We start from the raw sequence: 12,869 nt of genomic DNA on the forward strand, positions 1-12,869 counted from the left end.
CGCGAGTACCAAGACGCTTCAGGTGAGACGCAGAAATTTTTCGTTCGTCTCCGCTCACCGTCGGCAAGGACCCGAATACCCCCAATTTTCTCCCCATAGCTGACAGCGCGATTATACGTGGCGGTATAGGGAGTCCCGGGTCTCCTTCTCTAATTCTGTGGTATACTCCGACAAAGTAAGCGAATGTGCGAACTTAAGCAAGTGTTGTTCCCTCTTGGCAGAGAGAGAGAGAGTCTAGCTTACAAACACTGACTGCATTATCAAAAGAATTATAATTAGCACTCAAAATGATTCTACAGGCCCTTTTTTGGACACGTTCAAGTGTACTGGATTGCTTAACAGTGAGTGATGAACGTCAAGTGGCATCAGAGTATTCCAAAAGGGGATGTATATAACCATCGTAAACTGTGGTTAGTTTCAGAGAACGGATTTATGTAAAGTAATAGTGAAAAGCATACCTTTGATACTGAGGAATCATAATGTACGATCTCATCAAAGTCTTCTCTTGGAACTCTGTAAAACACAAAAACAACAATCATAAACATCTTAAACAATTGACCAGGAAACTACTCATGTAAGATAACAAGAACTGTGAAAAAGACCATCTAAAGGCAGTTTCACAAATAAGTGTATTCAAAATGTTAAAAACTTAAGCAAATTGACAAGCACCAGTATTAGTCTATAGTTCAGTCAAAAATTGGGCTATTCCAGTTGAAATCCACACTACCCCTGTGGAAGGTTATGAAAATATCTTCCATAGGGGGAGTATGTTTTTCAAATGTAATTGGTCAGGATTAATAATTCTGAAATCCATACTCCCTCTGTTATATGGCTTTACTTTTATCTTCCACAACTGGAGGGAGTATTTCACATAGATGCTACCCAATTATCTATTCTATTCACAACTCATACTCCCTCTGTGGAAGATTTTAGCTAAATCTTCCACAGGGGTAGTGTGGATTTTAAATGGAATAGCTCAATTGTACAGAAAACCATGAAATTGTCAACCAAATATGCAGGGAACTGATGAGATGATGATCACTGATATGTTACCCTTTCAATTAAAAAAAAAAGCTTTTTCCTCTAGTGCAGTTGGTGGATTGTTATGCCAAAGAGCAGTCTAGAGAAAAAGTATAGGCGTATATAGGTGTAAGCATAAGCACAACACCAAATTCAAATAGAATCTTCCATCATAATAGAGGCAGGGAATCAAAATTGATAACCTGAGAACCGGTTCTCCTGAAGGTTCTCACTTGGTAAAAACTAGGAGAACCAAAATTGGTTCTCGTAAGCTTCCAAATCTCAGATCGCATGTTGTGATCTTTCTGCAACAGAAATATGACTTAATAATCTCATTAATCCAAATTTATTGTACGTTCACGAACGGGAATCCATGGCCCATGCTTGCATGTACTTTCAATGTTTATATTACTCGATCATCCCATAATAATAGATTTGACCTTGCTAGCGTAGTAATGAAAGCATCTCCTTTGGTTGTAATTGCCTTAGAAGTGATGACGTAACAGGATAACTACCATAGCAATAGATTAATACAGTTTTTGAATATATCGCCCTGCACTACAACATTCTCACAAACAGAAGGTCCTGGCAAAAGCCCTTTGCAAGAACCTGAACAGGTTCCCGCAATTGATTACAAATTTGAACCCCTCTGAGGGGTTGACAGCTTACACCACAATTGTCATAATGTCAACTCACCTTGTTGTGCCAAAGAGTCTCTCATACTGATACATACAGACTGGTATAGTATTCCTAATTAATAATGGTACCACCTGCTCGTGTTCTATCTTACGTTTAAACTGCATTAACATATAACATAACCCTGCTGCCCTGCAATATTTAAAAGGAACAAAAAAAAATGAAAATTAAGACAGTTAAACTACATACTTTTTATATAGCAGTGCATACAGGCGGTATCAAAATGATTGGTACCCATCAATTTTTTTTATGTTTATTAAAAAGCCTACCTCTTCCAAATGCAACATAGGATCATGAAGCCATCTACTAGCTACTAACTATTAGATATTCTTAAACACTTAAGAAAGTTCCTGCAATCTTATTGGTTCTTAGTTGTGTGATATGACACACTTTAGTGTGTGTGTTGACGCAATACTTATATGCACTATTTGAACCAATCGGAGGTGCATAGCAACAACGGGACTGGTCGATTCTAAGCCCTAGGTAATTCCTTGTAAAATGTAGGATTCAATTTGATTAAAATTTGGTATAAATATGATTAATATATTTATTTGAATAGAGGTTATCCATGTTCTAAAAGCTGCATATCCTATCAACGACTGCTATACCTTGTTTAGGATTTTCAAAAGAAGTACCTGCATGTGCAACCATCACTGTTTCAAAATAGCCCGCCAAAGTCATACAGGTAACTTTGAGGTCGTGCATTGAATTGGTTTGAATGATGAATACTACTAGAACCAGAGCCTTTTGTTAGAAGTCACACATGAGTGAAGTGGATAACCTTTATGGAGGTGTTTAAGAATGAAAGGTATAGTTTTTAGCTGCTGTCGTGCATCTATCATCGCATATAACACGAGACATCATTATTTTTGGCGTAAAACAACTCGGCTTTGCCTTGTCATTTTAATGCTGCCCATGACTTATAGAGACAATAGATGCACGACAATGGCTAAAAACAATACCTATATTCTCTAAGTCTTCAAATGTCCAGAATGTATAGTTTACGTATAGTACATGACTTGTTAAGGGGGTACTACACCCCTGGCCAATTTTGTGCCTATTTTTGTATTTTTCTCAAAAATTATAGCGTATTTGTGACAAGTAAGATATGTATATTACAAGGGCAAGGACTACAGCTACTGCACTGGAAATTTTATTTCAACACAGACAACAGCTGTGGAGTTACAGTCAAAAATGAGGGAAAACCAATATTTGATCAATAAATCAATAACTACTTGCCTTGAGGTGCTGAATTTTCAGTGCAGTAGCTGTAGTCCTTGCCCCTATAATATACATATCTTACCTGTCACCAATGCGCTATAATTTGTGAGAAAAATGCAAAATTAGGCACAAAATTGGCCAAGGGTGTAGTACCCCTTAAACAATTGATCTACACATGATTTTGATCTTATATTGAATTTTGTTATGTGTCAGACTCATCCATTATCGATGAAAACTGATGGGTACAAATCATTTTGATACAGCTTGTATGCTTCACAGTGACATCGCCCCGATATCTTCATAGTAGAAATCGCCATGGTAGGTTGAATCCACAGCCACACATGGCTATTTTATTCGGACCTTATGAGATGCATATTATTAGCGAAGTGACCTGACTAAGGCTATGACAACGGGGTAATTGATTTCTCGCTGTGTGAGCAAGCTTGTATACGACATTGCGGTCAATGGTTAATATACTGTCTCCACTTGAGTGAGTGCCGCTATAGCCTGCTGCGCGCTGTAGTCCATAGGCCTACAGGACCAACGCAATATAAAATTGAGAGTTTTGGTCAAATTTTGAGTTCAAAGCGCACAGCCAATTTTCAAAGCGCACGCTAACGACTATAATATCTGTTCAACACGTATTTTCAAGTGTATGAGACCACATCTGGTTTCTCGAGAAAAATTCATTTACGGGAGATATTCATCATTTTCTAACCCAGTATCCGAAGATTTTCGTCTGATATCAAAATTGTGCATAGCAATTCACGTGTATCGATCCCGTGTATTCATTTTAATGTCTCTGCTGCACCAAATAATTATTAGCCAGGCGATGTCGGTGTGTGCTTGTGCCAGAGTTGATCACATATTTGTCAGCTTAATAATTCAAACATTGTTGCCAACTGTTTTGCATCTTGTGATCATTGTAATGATCACAAGACTTTTAACAAAATTTAGGACTCAAATAAAATTCATCTTTGATCATTCTTCATAATATCAGTTAAAGTAGATAGTGAAATTCAATTCAATGAATTTCAAAACATGCTTTCAGTGAACATACTGGCATACTGAAAAGATCCGATTTCCAGATATTTGTATCTGAGAATTTCTACACTTTTGGTAATCTCTAAATCGCTTTATGTCAATACTAGAGAGATATTTATGGCAGCAGATACGGTGCTAATTATCTATAATAATCTGATAATAAAGATTATTAACTCACAAACTGACCAACTTTAGGAGTAATATATGAAATATATCAGTAATACTATGGTGTTTCAGTCTCAGAAATACATGAACTACCAAAAGTGTTGAACTTCTTATTATAATTATTCATGTATGACAAACAAAAGTTACACTTTTCGAAAGGAAAGGAGTCAAGTAATCTATAATTTGGTTCACCTCAAGTTCGGTAGTGATGTTAATGCTTTTTCGTGGTTGCGTGACGTGACGACAAACCGCCCCTGTACGTGTGTGTATGTGTACACTCAGCCCGTTTAACATTATCCGCACGATTTGATACTGCGGGAGCGAAATACACACATACGTCACTACCGAACTTGAGGTGAACCAAATTATAAACATAAATACAGATTTGGTGTAAAGACAAAGCATTTTTTTTTGCTTATTTTTTTGTGACACTTAAAAATCTATTTGTTCAAAATTTTGTCTTTGTGCTTTTTTCCTTACATACAAACATATACATACAAAGGAATTTCTATAGCACTTTTGCAGTTCAAAGAACTTTTTTCAATCCTATCCTAGAAACACTTATGTAAACTGGCAGAAGGAGTGAAGGTTGACATAGCTATAAAAGATATTATATAAAAAATGACATTTTTGGAAGACAGGAACCAGTAGCATGGTTTCAGATCTAAGGTGCACTTTTACCCCACTAATTAGCTATATCTAATTGATGACTGATTAATGAATTATTTACCTTGTTGACTGATGTTCTGTAGGTTTCCAGAATCCATTATCCATGGTGTAATAGTTGCTATTTATGGCTAAAGGTGAACGTCCCATTAGATAGATGTATTTCTCCCTGAAAAATAGAAACAAAAGCATATATCACTTAATTTTTATGCCTCCAGGTATTTATGTTTCCCGACTATCCATACATCATTCCTTCTGTCCGTCCATCTGTCCAAGGTTACCAGTAATAATTTCTCTGAACTGGTATGGTGTATAATGATGTGACTTGGTGGAGGGGTGGCAATTGATGGTCATTAAAATTCTATTGGACTTTTGTCACAAAATATTTTTTGGAATTGGAATTTTTTTTTGAAAATACTTCTTTTGTTTTAATTTTTTTGGCTTCTTTTTTTTTTTTTTTTTTTTTTTTCTTCTCAGCACCATGAGAAACTGTTGCAGTTGAAAATGATGCAGTGTCAAGGCAGAGGCATTGCAACCGATGCTTTGCATCAAGAACCGCCACACAACCCAAGAACTGCAAAATTCTAGGTTTCCTTATATGAACTTTTAGAATAGTTGCCACAAAAAATTAAAAACTTACAACAAAACTAAAAGATTATATATATGTCACACCCTTCTAGTGTTATGTTTGGGTAGTTGCTGGTGTATTTGTAAATATTTACTTGCACTGAACTATTTTTAACTTGGCTTCTGACTCTGCTTCTGGTATTGGAACTTGGAAGTGGTTTATATTTAGTTCCCATTAAAAGTAGACAGAAACTGAATTTAAGTTAATGTGTTCAGATATCATCCATCAAGTTCATTTTCTGCAAAGCTTTTTTATTATAGAGTTTAAAATTTGATCTCTGATTAGATGATTAAACTTTGATTAATTTACATTCCTGCTCGGATCATTGATCACTTCAGTGTAATTAAATTCCTAATCTAATCAATATGGTGATAAAAGTCGCATTCACATAGTTGGAATAAAGTACCTAGGCATAGGTTTTGGGGTAGCTCTGGTTGAATTAGCAGACTGAAATAGTAACTGTGTGAACAGTAGTTAGAGTAAGTATACCCGGGGGGAGGGGGGTAATCAAGTTTGGTTTGGGTAGTGGTGTGTCACCGAGAATTTGAAAGGGGACCCAATATATCAATTTTTCAAGAAATTTGGATCCATCGGTATACCAAAATTCAAAATTTTTGGCCAAATTTAACACAATTTGTCATAAGATTTACAAATTTTCCTCCAAATTTTGGGAAAATGTCAAAAATGTTTGCTACAGTGAGGCAAAATTGGGCTATTTTCCACAAAAATTTTGAAAATTTTGAAAAAAGGACCCATCTATATACCAAATTTAGCCTACAAATAAAAGGGGTCATTATTGATATACCAAAAGGCTGAAAATGCTACCCATGTTTGCAGCATGTCTCCATATGATCATTTGTACTGAGTCCCCCCCGGGAAGTATACTGAAGTTACGCCAGCCTCACTTTTGAAGTTCTGACTTTTTACACCTGCTTCATAGCAGGAGTATCCAGGAAGGAGTATTTGGTTGGCAGGCATGACATCGCTCACGATAGATTGCTTCATTGCATTGATTATTTTTCTATGGATTTGGCTGTTCCATCTCCCGCCCTCGGACACGAAGGAGACACTTACTGTTGCACTCAATGTGGAAAATCACAGTAGACTATCTGCTACTTAGTGCAAGTTTACGCCTAAGAGCAACTGCCGTGTGAACACAACTAATATGCACTTGAGACCCTCTAATTATAGCACTTCCAGTTGAATAAACTTTTATAATGATTATTGATACACACTTTGCCTTTGGAAAAAAGAACAAATTTGCCTCACTGTAGCCAAAAAGTTTGTGAAGTTTTCTCAAAAATTTAGGCAAAAAGTTGTAAAAATTAAGACAATTAGTGTTACAACAAGAATAAACTTTAGTGTTATAAATATGGCAGAATTTTCAGTGAATCATGGTATATCGATGGGTCCCAAATATGAAAGACATGAACTTACTCTTCCAATAGGGAGTGTAAATTTCAAATGGAGTCACCCATTCAGGTAATCCCATTTGAAATTCAAACTTCCTGTTTAGAAGATTAAGGTCACGTCTACCACAAGGGGTGTGTAGATTTCAACTGGAACAGCCCAATTTACAGTAACTGGTAGGTTGTTTACTATTCCATTTTAACATTGGGAGTATACAGGGGGAGTATGAATTTCAAATGGAATTAGTGCATTAACCAATTCGATTTTAAACCCACACTCCCTCTGTGTTAGATTCTGGTTTAATCTTTCTCAGAGGGTGTATGAAATTCAAAATGGAACTGCCTAATGTGTTCATTCCATTTGAAATTCATACTCCCCCAGTGGAAGATATTTCCAAAATCTTCCACACAGGGAGTGTGGGTTTTAGATGGCATAGCCCAATGTCCCGGTACTTACCACCAGTCTGTGATGTAGTTAGTAGCCCACCAGGATTTCAACACCAGTAGACTCTGTAATTTAGGCGCTATTGTCTTCCGGAATTCCTGTCATTTGAGAGAAGAGTAGTGTTTGTTATCAACAAATTGAAATTACATCAAAATATTCCTTTGTGCTATTTTTTTTTTTTTGGGGGGCTTTTATCACTGTAATAAATAATTCACTTGGCCCATTTCAGTTTAAAACTTCTTCACTTCCGTACTGAGGTTTAAAAATTGGGTCATGAAAGAAGTCAAATTCACTTTTGTATTAAAGTTAAATAGCGTATTTATCATTTATTACAAAATTTGCATTTATTTTTCTCATGTATTTCAAATTAATTTATTCGTCTCGATCGTAAAAAATATGAAGCAGCTTTCACAGTCATCTTTCCTAGAGGGAAGAATGTTTTATTCACTTAAGCACTTCAGAAAATTGCAGGCCCCCTTTTAATTTCATATACTAGCTCTTGTTGATTGACATATCGTCGTCTGCATCAAATACTGTCGTATCTCAAATGGCTGCCTTGTGTGACTTTTTTTCTTATTGTCATCCAATTGTGATGAGATACATTGTAAAATTAACTTCATATATTAATTTTGATGTATTATCACAATATTAAAATCTCATTGTCCATTCATAAAAATAAAAACATGCTCAAATATAAAATAACAATATGGAATACAATAATGATAATAAAAATCACACAAGGCAGCCTTTTTTGATATGAAATTATGAGATTTAAAATGCAGACGACGATATGACCAAGTTATCATACTACATGAGAATCTCTGTAGTTACCAATTGAAATTTATAGATCCAAAGGCACCCAGCATTGAGCAGTTACGGTGCAATGATAATTGGATCTGACATTAGATCCATCAGACAAAAATATCCACTGGCAAACATAATAAACCAGCTAAAAATGACTACCACTTTACAGCAGGCAGGAAATACTTTTTTCTATCAAACCGCTTACTGATAAATCTCCTATTTTTGGAATTTCTATTGAATTTAGTTATCATTTTGTAGTTTCAATAGCATTTCTTTCCTGTTACATCTAATACCAGTTACTGCACAGATGAATATCGTGCTCATATTAAACATTTGATCTAAAGGAAAACTCTAAATTCAGGTTTAAAATTTAATCTGTATTAAATTTTAGAACTCAGTTCAGTTTAGCTATAGATACAAAAATAATTACTATTTGATTTGTCACAAGTGTTTTTAGTGATGAGACAAATACCTTATTTACTCTACATATGCCCACTCATGTCCATGAAACTAACCCAAATGCAGAAAGCTTAGAACTGAGACCATAAAAATGATTTGCCACGTTTGCTGAACGTCCAAATTGCGAAAAGTACATGGACAAAATCTTTGTAAACTTTAACACCCATCCAGTTCATTGCCAAATACCGCATTTTTTTTTGCATGAAATTGTGTTTACAAATGCAATTTTGGAGTGATAATGTTCTGTATCCTACCAATAAATCACAGAGAAACATTAATTACGGACAAATAATGGGTTTTTAGCGGGATCGCCGTCGGACAAGTTTAGAACTGTCAAGCTTTCGTCAGGAGTAGCTCTGACTTCTTCAGGACAAAGTACCTAAGAATGAGACATGTAGACTGCCCCTTGCCTACTGATGACTCTGAAAAGAGCCGTTCACTGAAGACTGCCCCCTTGTCAACAGAGAACAAGCAGATATCGCCTATCTGCTAATATAAAAGGTTTTGGTGGCTCTGAAAAGAGCCGTTCACTGAAGACTGCCCCTTAATTACGGACCTATTTTGCCAGTGGATGGTTTAGCTTAAATTACCAATGTTTGCATTAAAAAAATTGCCTCCAATAATGGAATGTCCCTGGAGTGTTCAATAGAGTGAACATTGTGCGAACCCAAAGCCAAATTCTTTAACTGCCTGAACCAACTTCCTTCAACATTTGAATTAAAACAAGCAAAAAAAATCAACAAACCTCAGCTTCTTTTTTCAGCCTTTCATTCTCCTCGCTTGTAAACAGTGGTTCTACCGATTCCAAGAATTTATTTAATGTAGAATCTACTGACGGAACTGGAAGTCTTGGCAAGCTTAGCTGGCAAGCGAATGTGGTGGGAGTGGAACCACTGACGATGCGGACCAGGATGCACCAAATCAATGTCTTGATGGACTGACTCTTGGGATTTTGATCTGAAAATCAAAACAAGAATGACTATATTGGGTGAGAGATATGAAAAAAGCAGGCAAACATAAGCATGCAGCTTCCATCTTTGAGGTTGCTTTGAGATTTTGCTTGGAAAACTGTTAGGAAAATCCCACAATTTGTTTGTAACTGTTTACAGTATAAAGGATTCCCAAGTAACAAATCCAAAAGAGCTAAATTGCTTTCCTTGACATTCAGGTTCTCGAAGCTGTTAATAGTAAACGTACTCATGCTATACTTTTCATGGGAAAGATTTGTGAGGGATATGAACATAATGGAAGTTAAAATATAAGAACTTAATGAGATTTTTCTATTTTTTTTTTTTTTTTTCATTGTATCCAAGAAAATATCTTTTAAAATGCATTTTATTAGCCTAGACTGGCTATCCAGGCCTGTGCTTTTTTAGTATGAGCTTGGAACGGTCCATGGATTTCCCATGGATTAGCATGTGTCCCTCATGGACCAATCTGGGTAAAACAAACAAACAAACAAACAAACAAACAAAAATTTTTTATATTTTTTTAATGATATGCTGCTGGATGTTCACATTACCGTTAAAATGCAGCCCAATCACAATTCTTCTATCACAACTAAGATGATATTTTAATTAATTAGATTTACTGCTTGACAGTATTGAGTGTTGTTTGTTCATTTAACCATATAATTGGGCTCCTTGATGATCCAAAACTTTGCATAAATTTTGCAGATTACAGCAACACTGATGAGAATCCAATCTGTTTTTTTGTCATACGAGATGAAATCCAACCCTTGTAATTTGAGTGCCATTATACAAATTGCTTTTGATAATCAAAATTGAAACTCATACAAACAGTTAACTTATAAACTCTACTTACAAATGTAGGGCCTAATACCAGGATCCACAACATGTTCATCTATCAGGGCACAGTTCTTTAACACCAATATATTTGCACATTCATTGAATGACCTTTGAAAATTTGGGTACAAAAACTCATACTATGCAACTTGAGGTCAAATTTTGCACTATGAGTATCTAATTAATTGAGGTTATTGAACTATGCAATTGGGATGAGGCCATTGTGGTCCATAGTCTAATACCATAAAATTGTATGATTTTAAATCACATACTCTACTAAATAAGGAAAACAACTGCCTTGAAAAACAAATTCATAAATGAAACTGAACTTTGTAACATTTGAAAATTGCTGTAAACGAGCATTTTTTTTAGGGGGGGGGGGGTAACATTTTAATGGTGCAAAAATTGGAACATTTGCCTACAATTTCGAAATGTTTGCTATGTGGTGAAACCCTTTTGCCAAATATTGGGTTTTTCGGCGTTTTTCAGTGGCGTGGCGACGGGAGGGGGAGCAGGTGGGGCATGTGCCCTTGAATTCAGCATTAATTTTGTGCCCCTCCAAGCGATAAAAGTCAAGTTTGCTCCCTTTTTGGAGCTACTGCTGCCTGGACAGGAGACAGATAGCAGGGGATATCTTACCATATATGTAATCTATCCATGTCATGACAGGGTCTTAGTTAGGATTTGACAAGTGTCCGTCATTTTCACCAAAACTGCCTGTCCAAAATTTGACCATGAAAACAAAAACCAGATATTTGCTCAGTTCAAATTTAATGTATAGCCTTTGTTTGTCTGGTCTTGTTTTGGTTCACAAAACTTATTCAAGCACATAGAAGTCACAGGCATTGTTGATGGGTGGACGATTGGCTAAGCCAACACCCTGTATCCACTGTCCAGTAGTAAAGAAAATATCAAGAGCCAAATAAATCAAAATATAGGCCCAATGGCACATATAGTTTAGTATTAAAATTGAATGGCTGTTAGTGTTAGTAAGAATCATAAAATAGCAACTGGTTTCAAAACCAAAACTGACAAATTAAACATGAGGTAGTACATGTACCTGTAATAGCTTTCTTGGGTGTATGTGACTGGTCTAAAATAAGAAATGAATGTGCATAATGAATGTGTGCATGACAAATAGTTTATAATTTAACTTGTTTGTTTTTTTCTAATTTTATTAAAATACAATCAAGAATTGAGAAACAAGACAACTGAGCCTGTCATATGGGATAAGAATTGAGGAGGTACAAGATACAACTTAAGCTGTAGCCAGGGGGTACCGGTGGGGAAGGGGTGAAAGGGTATTATGCAACTCCCCCCTGCACTTTTTCTGTAAAAACTGTTGAAAATCAGCCCTTTTTTTGAAAAATCACAAACAGTCCACTTTTTAGCTCAATGCACTCCCACAAAAATCCTGTCTAAAGTGACAATTACCAAACTCAAATCTCAACAAAGACAAAATTACAATACAGGACATGAGCAACAAACAAACCAGTTTTAAAAACCCAAGGACTTCCTGAAACTACTTGTTATTAAATAACCTTTCCTGAAACTACTTGTTTTTAAATTACCAATAAAAAAAGAATAATTTCTCTGAGCTGGTATCCATGAAAATATTATGTGAACATTGCAAAGGAATGCAAAAAAAACCCTCAAAAATGCATACGACCAGCGCAACTTTAAAATGAAAATACTAATTTTTTTTAACCTAGTTAATCTAGTTGCCATGACAACAGATAGATATCATTTAACATCCAAGTCATAATGGATATTCCACTTGAGATCCATATACCCCCTATGGAAGATATGACCTTAATCTCTCACACAGGGAGTGTGAATTTCAAATGGAGTCACCAATTCAACGTTGTCTGCTCCAAAATGGGTTATTCCAGTTGAGATCCATACACCCCCTACGGAAGACATGACCTTAATCTTCCGCACAGGGGGTGTAGATTTCAAATGAGGTTACCTGAATGAGTGACTCCAGTTGAAATTTACAGCCCCTGTGTGGTAGATGTCATGTCTTCAATAGGGGGTATGTATTTAAATTGAAAAGCCCAATCAGACATACCCTGCATGCATGCTTGAAACTGATTGCAATTTTGGAATAATTATGATAACATGTCTCGAGCATATCTTCAGGCTAGGCTTTCAAGCTACCGAATATAAACCATGGATTTCATCTTATATCGAATATCTAATGTGCATTTCAATGTTGTTGTGTATTTCGGAGCAACGTTTTAATTTGATTTGATACCTTAAGGTTGTAGATAACGATCGATCATAACTTGCACATTTTGCGAAATACCCGAGTTTCGCCTTTTGTGAATATCTGTGGGCTGGGCTTAAGCACCAAGCAATCGGGCATAAATTTGGGTCAACTAGGTATAGATGGAGAAATTGAATGCATACTAAATAAATCATATTGGAAACATGATGTGAAATTGAATTTAATAATCTTTGGATATACATGTAAAACTGGTTTACTCTTAAAAAGATGGTATTCG

The 12,869-nt window shown here is 35.8% G+C and overlaps 1 protein-coding gene across 1 annotated transcript in view; it reads right to left on the reverse strand.

The window, feature by feature from the left end:
* The window catches only part of LOC140142994 (carnitine O-palmitoyltransferase 1, liver isoform-like), a 44,605-nt gene that overhangs the window by 9,991 nt on the left and 21,745 nt on the right, over positions 1-12,869 (reverse strand). Inside the window, exons 5-9 of the mRNA XM_072165022.1 lie at positions 9,303-9,514; positions 7,307-7,392; positions 4,877-4,981; positions 1,717-1,848; positions 459-513 (exon numbers count right to left, since the gene is read on the reverse strand). Coding sequence (XP_072021123.1) covers positions 459-513; positions 1,717-1,848; positions 4,877-4,981; positions 7,307-7,392; positions 9,303-9,514 — 590 coding nt within the window. The remainder of the gene's footprint in view (positions 1-458; positions 514-1,716; positions 1,849-4,876; positions 4,982-7,306; positions 7,393-9,302; positions 9,515-12,869) is intronic.

This window comes from Amphiura filiformis, chromosome 20, assembly GCF_039555335.1.
Source record: "Amphiura filiformis chromosome 20, Afil_fr2py, whole genome shotgun sequence".
Classification (NCBI taxonomy): Eukaryota; Metazoa; Echinodermata; class Ophiuroidea; order Amphilepidida; family Amphiuridae; genus Amphiura; species Amphiura filiformis.